At 44.9% G+C, this 11,366-nt stretch overlaps 1 protein-coding gene across 5 annotated transcripts in view; it reads right to left on the bottom strand.

The window, feature by feature from the left end:
* LOC119182890 (serine/threonine-protein kinase tousled-like 2) overlaps positions 1–9,177 on the bottom strand; it is a 36,395-nt gene extending 27,218 nt beyond the window's left edge. For 2 of the 5 annotated variants that reach the window (XM_075878383.1, XM_075878381.1), the window contains exons 1-3: positions 7,619–8,060; positions 2,713–3,069; positions 143–493 (exon numbers count right to left, since the gene is read on the bottom strand). In XM_075878383.1, the coding sequence (XP_075734498.1) occupies positions 143–493; positions 2,713–3,054 (693 nt within the window). In that variant the 5' untranslated portion in view covers positions 3,055–3,069; positions 7,619–8,060. Of the gene's footprint in view, positions 1–142; positions 494–2,712; positions 3,070–7,618; positions 8,061–8,852 lie in introns of those variants that run through there. The other 3 variants (XM_075878382.1, XM_075878384.1, XM_075878386.1) reach the window with 3 other exon arrangements.
* Between the last annotated feature and the right edge of the window lie 2,189 nt (positions 9,178–11,366).

Genomic DNA, 11,366 nt, shown 5'->3' on the forward strand with positions numbered 1-11,366 from the left:
TTTGTATGCATTATGTATATTTATATCCTACTCCACCTAATTCACCGTGCATTTCAGCATCGTATCTAGATAAAACAAGCAGGCCGGAGTAATTTGCGGCCTAATGCGTAGCAGTGCAATGCCACTGGGAGTGTGTACACACCTTTGTGATGTTTAGGTATGGGACGATAAACCGGTACTCGGCGATCAGCCCTGCACAGGCCTCGCGGTGGTTGAGGTGCAGATCGACATGCAGCACGCGCTGGTCATGACGGAATGTCGCGTTGATCCAGTAGTCGCGGTGGTCGTCGATGATGGACGAGGAGGACAGCTTGTGCTGCACGAACACGCCCAACTGCACCAGCGTGCCAAACGAGATTGACGACAGCTTCACATCTCGGTCAAACGGGTGCGAGGCCAACTGGAAGGCCTCCAGGGGACTGGGGACCAGCCACTGAAAAAGAGCCTTCTCGCGGGCCTTGTCGCAACTGGCACTGCACCACGCATGACCAAGCTGGAAAGAAAAAAGGCCGGTACATTTTTCGGGTTTTGAAAGGCTGCACAGCAGGCCAGAATGCGAATTTAAATCCTGGTGGGAATGGAAAGACCGTGAATAACAGCGGCAGATTCGGGCGTTCTTTTCACGATCCATGTAGAATATATATCCTCAAATCCAGTTTAAAGGTCGCAAAAAGCCCACAAAAGTTTCTAGTGATTAATTAATAGTGCTTGTTATTGGATTCAAACTGGAATTTTTACTATTCAAACTTCCCAAAGACAAATGGAGTCATTGTCCGACTAAAACTTAACCCTTCGAACTTTTATTATGCTTCACCTCATTACATTCTCATATTGCGGCAAAACTTCCTTTAGCCTGAGCTACGGTTGAACTTTTCCAAGACCAATACAGCCGTCCCATTGAAAGGAGCCCTTGCAGATTTTTAGACGATTCACCTCATCCGAACCGCATTGCAGCGAAGCTGCCTTTTAAGCTTGGTGACAGTTGTAAATGTATTGACTCTAGAAAACGCCGTTTCCAACATGGGGATGATAGATATGGCAGAGGTGAGGGGAGGGGGGGGGGTGGCTCAATTCTGCTTTGGACCTGAAATTTGGGCAGGAAGTCTGAAAAATCGAATGCCAAAGATTCTCAGCCTCCAAAAATTCAAATGTTCATGTATGACGATGAGGCAGATTCGGAACTTCTAACTTGAAGGAAGCAACTCTTCCTCTGCCATATCAGCTGAGTTTTTACTGAAGTTGAAAGAGGAGGAGAGGATGAGGAAGTAGCATCTCTGCCTTTCAGTTCTAAAGTGTTCTTGGTGACACTTTGGTTGCACAGAATCATCCGCACAAATACAATTCAGCCTCTGCATTGCCTCATTTTTGATAAGAAAACTATGCATACCAGCCCACCAGCGCTTCATCAACCTAGCGAAAAGAAACACTTTCATGTTGCTATATACCATAAGCAAGTACTTAGGCATCCTTTTTAATTTTCTTTCCTCGAAAATCCGATTCAAACTACTCGAAAAAGATTCGAGAAATATTCAAATTAGGAAACCTTTCCGATTTTCCCCTGCAATTTCACATTAAACTATCTAAAAGAGATTTTAGAAATATACAAGAAATATTTTTAAAACAGTCCATTCCATTTGCACTCACACTTCAACATTCGAATTTGCTTCGCACCCAAAATTTGGTGTTCACATAGCTCTAGTGTAATGTTGTCATTGTGATACAGATGTGAAGAGAATGAAAAGACGACTTGCGCTGGCGGGAATCAAACCTGCAACGTACGAATTATGCGCTCGATGCTCTTGCCAAATGAGCTACAATGGTAGTGGTCCCTTCATGCAATTTGTGGGGTATTTTATGTGCATGAAAGGAGTGTTAGTACCACTCGCAGCATAGACAGCTCACGTCATGCGGACATGATCGAGAGAATATGAATGGGGTGGAGCACATTTGGCAAGCACTCTCAAATTATGACAGGTAGATTGCCACTATCCCTCAAGAGAAAGGTATATAACAGCTGTTTTTTGCCAGTACTTAGCTAACGAGCAGAAACCTGGAGACTTACAAAGAGGGTTCAGCCCTCGACTACAACACCTGAAGTTTGGCGGAACAAGATTCTCGCTACAAATGGTTGGAGAGGATTTTGAAAGCTCATGTCTTTGTTTAACACAATGTAAGTGAATACTGGCAGAAATCGAAGCCAACACCAAGAAAGTACACGAGATGTTAATACATCCAAACCTTATTATAAAAAAGTTGCATCTCACATGAAAATAGGTTTGCTATATCAAAAAATCTGTTATAAAGGTCTATTCTTAGCACTATACCTATTCCAACTTTTCTTCTTTTACTTCGTTATAACTGGCTTTTCATTATATCTGGTTTCGTTATATTGACATTTAAGTGTTGTACTGTTTAAACTCTTTCAGCGAACTGATTCAGAAAAAAATACCACATTTCGTCGCATAAAATCCGCACAAAATATACAGAAATGTCAAAGCCAAAGTAAGGTGGCGAGTTTGTTTCATGCTGCTACTTCATGGTAATGCAAGAAAATCTACGTCACTGTAATACACTAAACTATTTTCCCTATAGTAATTTTTTTTTGTGTATGGTTGTCAGGGGTGTGCATAACAAGTAGGGACGTGTCATATGTGAGAAAATACAGTACCACAACAGTCCCTACTTTTGATTTTAAAAACTCTCTTGGCATACCTGCGGAGGACGAAAAATGAGTCGGCCAGGCGTGACAAACACGCTCCGCACGAGGCGTGTGCCACGGGCCAGCTGCGGCGGCTTCTCGTCCTTAAACAGGCTGCAGGCCACGTAGAATGCGGGCCCAAACATCACGACATTGCCCGCGTCAATGCTGGACACAATGTGGCTCAGCGCCCGCTCGACGACCAACGGCTCCTCCTTCGATCGTTTCTTGATGTCCCGCATAAGCTTCTCAAATGTGATCCTCGACATAAGTGCCATCCGATCGAGAACGTCAAATGTGATGTGCAGGGCCGCCTTGAATGCATAGGCACAGGGAAATGGCAAAGTCCTCTCCATTTCCTCGCAGCGTGCCTGGGAAGTTTGCGCAGAAAATCACGTTGCGTACACAGCCTCCCCTGAACAGGCACGCCAAGAGTGACAGGTCTATGACAGCACATTGCAACGTGATCAGATGCTACCGGCATTTACCGTATCTCCCAAAAAAATATCAGAAACAGGGTATTGATTATGGCAACAACGGTAAAAAAATGTTTCACGATTTTTCTTACGTTTTAACTTCTCTAAACGTAACTATCAGTTCCTACTACAACGCATTTATTTCACTACATAATGTAATTAGTTCTTTTAAACACTCGTGCAATAAATTTTTGTAGTAATTAAAAATGTTAAAAGCCAGCAGGCTTAAACATGCTCAAACCTCGATATAATGAATTCGAATAGAACGAATTATCGATTATAACAAAATGATTAACAGCTTTGCCATAGATAGTGTTACAAATATTCATTTATAATGAACTTTTAAATATAATGTTTTTGTGTCACATGAGTGTATTATGACTATTGGGTGTATATGATTCAACATAATTTTTTCAGCACAGTTACTTATCTCTTTTTGCATCTTTAAAGTATGTTTACCAGTAGTTCTGACATTTGTTTGTTATGCTAGTCAAAATATTTCTTCATTACTATGAAAGTATGTAGACAAGAATGTTATGTCAACACTGCCTTGCTCAAGCTGCATTTTCCCCACTTTGCGCCAGGGGCGACCTCTAATAACTACCCCACCTGGCCACAGCAGATGCAACTTTCATACCGTATTTACTCGCATAGAACCCACCCCCCACCTTGGTCCTTGAAAAAAAGAAAAAAAAACTTTGATCTATATGGTCATTTTATTTTGGTATGATAGCCAGTGCGGTTAATTATTGAAACAATGTTAAATCAAACCATTATATGACAAAATAACTGCACAATAGAAGCCAAACAGATTAGCAACCATGCCAAACAGTTGCGAGCGTTGACGATGCAAGTCGAAATTTGATAATTGCGCCTTTTACAGCAAAGCGCCATCTGTCGAATGCTGGAGAAACCTCTTTGCTGAAAGCGCCACGAAAGCACAGTTGCACAAAAACAAAGAGCGTGGCCTCCAAAATGGCCCACGCACGGTGTAGAAACGCGCCGCGCACTTGATATTGGCCGCGAGATCGAGCAGAGTCACCGCCTGGTGGCAACTGGGCGAAATGGTGAAGTGTGGATTGCTCCTTGCATCGTCTGCTAGCCATGTCGTGTTTCTGTGTGTGCGTACATCATGCACGTTCTCAAAGTGTGGTTTGTTCGGTCATGTCAGCGCGAGTGTAACTGTTTCTACATATGCCTGAAAGGACGTACGAAAGCATTTGATCTTGCTCAGCTGCTGATGCATTGTAATAAGATCGACAAGTGCAACTTTCTAAAGTGTTGTTTATTGTCGTCGTACTCTCCATTCACCAGAAAAACTTCAGAGTGAATGCCGCTTTCTGTTACAAGCACAGTGCATAGCAGGCAGAACGCAAGCTAACCACGTACAAACAACACAGCAAAGGCATGATTTAGTGAGAAAGCGTGAAAAGTCACGAGGAATACGAAGCAACATTTCAAGATAGCGACATTCATGAAAGCTGGTCTCTAAGCTGTCATCATTTACTGGTTTCGATGAAATCACTTTAAGTTTCTGAAGAACACCAAATTCATTTCTGCGGCATATCTAACGCTGTTGTTTACCATGTCACTGTCACCTGGAAACCTACCAAAAGAGTGGAAAAAGGCCAAGGTCGTTCCCAGTCTACAAATCGGGCAACAAGAGTTCACCCCTAAACTACCGCCCCATTTCCATCACATAAGTGCCTTGTACGATCACGGAGCATGTCACATACGCTCTTATAATTCTTCCTTGATTATAAACATTTTTTTCGCCATTCTCAGCATGGGCTCCACAAGGGACTGCCTTACAAAACGCAATGATTGCCTTTCTCTATGACCTCCACCTAAATCTAGACGCCAACAATCAAACTGATGATATTTCTCTTAATTTTGCGAAATCATTCCACAAAGTTGCTCATTAACGCTTACTACTAAATCTCTCCCGACTAAATCTCTGCAGCACTCTAAAGCACTCTTCAGCATGTCAAATCAATAGCTTAAAAACAGTAATACAGCCCAAATGCATCAGCCACTTGGAATCCTTGCCAGATATTCCTCACAAACGCCCTTAAGGCCTTTCAGAATAGTGCCATTAGTTTCATTCATTTCGCCTCTTCATAATATTTCAGCGAACATCTTTGAAAGCGGAATCTGGCTTACTAACATTTCATCATCGACGCTTCATTACTAGTTTATCTTTATTTCATAATTTCTATGACAGCGCGCTTCATCAAGCACCGTATATTTCATCACCATCACACACATCCTATCACATTGGTCACCCCTTAAATGTTGCCTGTCCTTATGCTCGCATAGTCACCTTCGCCTCTTCATTTTTTCCTCGAGCAGCGAAGGACTGGAACGACCTTGCACAAGACATTGCCAACTCAAGCCCTACTGCTTTCATTGAAGCGATCACATCACAATATACCATGTGATAGTGTGTTCAAACTGTTGTCTATATCGAAACCCACCCCTTATGTAACACCCCCTAGTGGGGTCTCATGTATCAATGTTACTTTAGGAACAGGTCACAATAATATCAGAGATTTTGCATCCCAAAACCATGATACGATTATGAGAGAAGCTGTAGTGGGGAACTCCAAAAACTTCGACCCTCTAGTATTTGTTAACATGGACTGACCTTTCACCTCCATCGAAACATGACCACAACAGTTGAGATTGAAGTATACGACCTACGAGTAACCAACCAAACACCATAAGCACCGTTCCACCACGACAGACTTTTGGAACAGCTGTTATAAAATATAAATGGCTGTAATGAATAGATGCCAGCTAAACTATTTTGGCTAAATTGTTCTAAAAACAAGTATTTTGCATACTGGTGAATCCGTTTTTACAAAACCCAAAGGGCTGGCAAAATTTACTAACTTTTTTTAATTAACAGCTACTAAATGAATTTGAACGGCCATACATCTGGTAGTCACTGGGATGACAGTTCCAAGGGTATATCTGCAGAATTCCCCCCCCCCCCCACTCTCCTATTGCAGATGCAAGAGAGGAGGGGGGCAGTCAGTACTGGTATCTTTTCTTTCAATGCAGTGGCATGACCAACAATAGTAGAAGGGATGGATTCAGCGACTCATTTCAGGGGGCGGGTTGAAGTAACACAGGATAGGGGGCATGGTAGTTAACTTTTTACGAGCACAAAATCTCAGTCATAGCATAAATACCGTTAATGTGTGGTCAAAGTTGTCCCGCTCATTTGTCCTGATTAGTGACAGCAGGTGAACGGCAAGCACTAAAGAGAGGGGGAGGCGGTGCCAAGAGGCTTCGGAGAAGGGCTATAGCCCCTACCGCCCGCCCTCTGGATCCCCCAGCGAATAGTAGTGAATAGTTTGTTACATGCGAAATTGGCTGCAATCCTGAAAGCTGCGACCCGAGTGTGCCAATCAAAGCTGCGTAGCTTATTGCGAAATTGCAGCCCCCCCCCCCCCCCACTTGTATCACTCTCCTAACGCCTATGGGTGAAACAAATCTCAGACCACAAGTTTTGTCATAACACTGTTGGCGCCAGACCATTGGCGTGATCAGGGCCGGGTTAGACCACCTGAAAATTCTGCCTGTGACACACAACCTTGCACTATCATGCTGGAGATGAAGGCATGCTTTTAACATATTCCCGGTTTTGCACAGTTTCCAGCAAAAAGTAGCGATGCAATGCAATGGCAAAGCCAGATTTTTTTTTTTTTCCGAGGAGGAAGGGCTCAGTACTTTTTTATGTTCGTGCGTGCGTTTGTATAGTAATACAAAAATATAGTGGGAGGGGGTATTTTCATGCTTCTAGGCATTAAATACGAACCCATTTTTTCGTTTGAAGCCTGCACTGTTTCGTGAGGCAACACATGCAATGTCTCGCACCAGTTTTGTACATTCAGGTCTTTACACCTACTGAAGATTTAACTCGTTTTAAGCAGGCTAGCTTGCAGATATTACCCCTAATAGGGCTACGGTAACAGAATCGACTCGTGTCATTTCGTTCTAAAATAACCGCGTTATGGCATCACACACTGATAGACCGCTCGTGCACAGACACACAACTTGTTGAGTTACCGAGTATGCATACGTGCTGCTTTTCATTTTCTCTGCTACCTGCATTAGCACAGTTACACCATTACGCAATAAACGTCAACCGACTAGCCCAACTTGGCGCTGTTCTGCCATATTTCATGCTTCACAGCGAACCACCGCGGCATCTTGTAAGTTTCCACAGCGTAGATACACCCGTCACAGCCGAAGCGCTGCATACTCCCAAGGACGGAGCGTCATGCGTGGTGCCATGCCACGCTCTGCACCCCACCGGTCACTTTGAGCGGGGAAAAAAAAAAAAGAAACACCCCCGCCCGTACGACGTCCAGCGGATGCAAGAACGAGCAGAGCACCGAAAGTAGGGCAGCCGTGAAAAGAAACTAGAGAATACCTGTTGCCATCCCGGACCATATTGCCGCGCTGTCACTCCGCGCGGCCGCAACGTGAAGGGCCAGAAATATATTCTACGTTGAAGTTGCTGTCAACGTTCAAAAGCTCGTCCGCCGGTGCATCGAGTTTCGCAGAACCGCGCCGCATGACGTTGCAGCACATGGCGCCAACGCCATCGAGGCAACAACGCGGCTAACGTAAGGCACAGAACACCTGCCAGTTTTGCGCCAGAAAGCACCTATGTCATGTAGGAAGCATTTTTCCTTCCTCCATGAACTATGCCTATGTGACGCCGACGGCCCGTGGCGACGTCGCTTTGAAATGCCCCGCGCGGCGGAAATGCGAACAAAAACACACACGCACGCACACGAAGTGTTTTCACTCGGGAGATGACGCTAGTTGTTTTCACGCCCAGACGCGGGTTTTTAATGGCCTTCGAGATGGTAAGCGCAAACACGCCGTGCCATAATGCTTCTTACCATACAACACTAAAAAACTGTTATACAATATTATTGTATAAACTTTTATACAATACTATAGAATAAAATTTTATGTGCCTTGCGTTCCTTGTCATCTCAAAGCCTCAAAGGGCATATTGTCTTTAAAGCCTCAGAGATAACAAACGCAGCGTGTTTTTTTTTCTCATGCTCCCCAACAAAATTATCGAGTATATTATCAATACAGTGCACTAGATATTAGGATGTTGAAGTAAATCTAAAGTTAGGAAAGAGCGGTAATTAAGTAAACTGGGAGTCAGCAGTAATTTTTCTAGTGTTATCGAATTTTAACTAATTAACAGGCGCATCCAAAACCTCAGCACCGTTGTCACGTGCAACCGACCAACTCCAGGAGACGTACCCCAAGTTAACCGGCCATAAGAATGATTGCAGTGGCGTTAGTTATGCATAATATTTATCAATTTCCGTTGGCGACGTGTGTTGTCATGGTGTGACGCAGGTTCTTGTTGCAAATTTGTTTCTCCTGTCCTTAGCCTTGGAGATTTCTACTGATAAGGACAAAGCCGTTCGTTCCACAAACAAAACCTAAACATTTATTGCAGAGCTAAAGCAAGAACTTGACAAAAACTACAAAAAGAAGTATCTGGCTAAAAGCTGGCTCCACAAGGAAAATAAACGTCTAAAGTCCCGAAAATGTCGGCTGAAAGTCACAGCTACATGTTACAGTTATGACGCGTTGATTCGGCGGAGCAGGGAAGACAGCAAGTTCGATCTCACCAGAACGTTGCTGCTGGATTGGTGGCGATGGCGTGTACCGATGCTTATGCTCCGAGCTGCAGCCTTCCTCTTGCCTGGTTCGCCTCCAACTGCTAACTCTCTTGCCCTTCGGGATTGGCTTGCTCTGGGGCACACTTGTCTCGTCCTAATTGGCCCTTAAAAACTTCGTGGTGACCAGCCATTGGCCCTTGTTTCTTTTATGACTTGGATACACGCGCTCCGCGCTCTCACGCGCACCGGTCCTCGACGTCGTCGTTGTTGTTCAGGTGACGCGGCACGTGCACTCGGTCATATTTTGATTGCGCGCACTTTTCAAGCATTCAAAATAACACGCACCAGTCGCATCACCATCACATCACACATAGCAAGCGCAACTTATATGGAAAATCTATGGGGCGCAACTCAACTCCAGAAGACAGGTGGCGCTACCTATAACCTGTTCGTTCGGGCTGTCAAGGTGGATGGACGTGTTTTTTGAGCGCTCCGGATCGACTGCGCAGATAAGTGTTTTTGCATGTTTTGAGCTTGTTTTTATAATTATAAGGCAGCGGTTGAAATCTTCGTAACACTTATTTTATGGTACGGCTTTTTCGAGGGCCAGTCACCAGGTATTTATTAGTTAGTGCGGGTGTGTGTGTTTGAATTTTTTGTTGTTTTTTTTCTTTTGCCACCCCGTGGGGGAGGTGCGCGTACATTGAACACGCAAATTTTTGTGGTAGAGCTTAGATTTTTTTTTCTCGTAGCACAGGGCTCGAGTTTAGTAATTATCGAGTATAGGGACAATTGGTGTCAGAAAGGCATGGTTAAAAAGACTGTAAAGTGTTCAGGATGTGGAGTGGGTTTGAAAGTGGACCCAAGCGTAGAAGCGGATGGAGAAGAGGCTGACGCGAAGTGTAGGCAATGTGAGGTCGAGGAAAAAATGGAGAAAATAATGGTTGCCCAGAGTGAACTGCTGATGAGAATCGCCAAGCTCGAGACTGAGTGGGCGACAGAGCAAGAGAAAACGAGGGCAATGGGAGAAAGACTGAAGTCCGCCGAGGAAGCGCTAGCGAAGCTGAACAAAGAAGCGACCTACCAAGAGAACAGTAGGGAACCGGCAACCAGAACGGTGGAGAAGGAAAAGCAAGCAAGTTTGGAAAAAACAGGTTTAGCCGGTTCAACTGTCGCAAGGCCCAGCTTCAGCGAGGTAGTGGTGGGGCAGGGAGGGAACAAAGCAGCCGGCGTCACAGGTGCAAGTAGCCCCCAGGTGCAGAACGCTCCAGCTGAAAAGTCGCAGCATGTGATAATCGCCGGGGACTCAAATTTAAATCGATGCACAGAAGCCATCAAAGAGAGGGTAAGAGGTGACAAGAGGGTGGCAGTAGGGGCGTTCCCAGGACACAAGCTGGAAGCAGTCATGAGGCAAGCGAGCGCAAAGCTCAAAACGACAGCTGATAGACGAAACCTAGTGATAATTTCAGGTGGTTTAAACGATGTCCTAAATGGAGATGCAGCAGGACTAGCAGCCACACTGGTGAAAGGCGTCGATGACATGCGCGCCACTTCTCCTAAGGTACAGGTAGTGATATGCACGATACTGGAGGTACCGGTGCGTGATAGCAACCTGCAAAGAGCGGTGGTCAACGCAAACCAAGAGATATGGCGGATGAGTCGAGAGAAAGGCTTTGAGGTGGTGGAAATAAACAGAGAGGTGCATAGGTGGGGGGGTTTTCAACGAGACAGAATTCACTTCGATGGGCGGCTAGGTCATGAGGTGGGTTGGCGACTTGCAGGACACGCAGTAGCTTTTTTGGGGGGCAAGCGAGCCCTTCGGGGTGCAGGATAGCTAGTAACGAGGAAAACAAAGAGGGAGACTCTTCGACAGGTGGTATGGACAGATACGATTCCAAAGTGGCACCAATATCTAAGATAGGTAGAGTCCGGGGCATAAATAGACGTAGCCACGAGCGCCGAGCCAATTCAGACATAGGGTATATTAATATGCAGGGTGGTAGGAACAGGCTGAAGTGGGAAGAGATAGAAGAACAGCTAAGGGAAAAGAGGCCGATGGTATACGGTTTTGTAGAAACACATCTCAGGGACATGGAACAACCTCCGAACAATCCGGACTACGCGTGGGAATATTGTAATAGAACAGAAGGCAGCAGAAAGGGGGGTGGTATTGGGGCATTCATTCATAAAAGTACAGACTGGCAAAGGGTCAAGCAGAAGTGCAAGGAACATTTATGGCTAAAAGGGAAAGTGGCAGGTCAAATGACACTTCTTGGTTTTGTGTACTTGTGGATGGGAGCAAAGGCCAGAGAGGAAAACCAGACAATGGTAGAGTGTATATCAAAGGACATTCAGGAGTTAGGAAGAGAGTGCGAGATAATTATACTAGGAGACATGAATGCGCACATAGAAGATATATATGGGTATACCGACCCGACAGGCAAAATGATCATGGATATGTGTGAAAGGCTTGATTTGATCATTTGCAACAGTACCGAGAAGTGTGAAAGGCAAATAACATGG

Source organism: Rhipicephalus microplus, chromosome X (assembly GCF_043290135.1).
Source record: "Rhipicephalus microplus isolate Deutch F79 chromosome X, USDA_Rmic, whole genome shotgun sequence".
Classification (NCBI taxonomy): domain Eukaryota; kingdom Metazoa; phylum Arthropoda; class Arachnida; order Ixodida; family Ixodidae; genus Rhipicephalus; species Rhipicephalus microplus.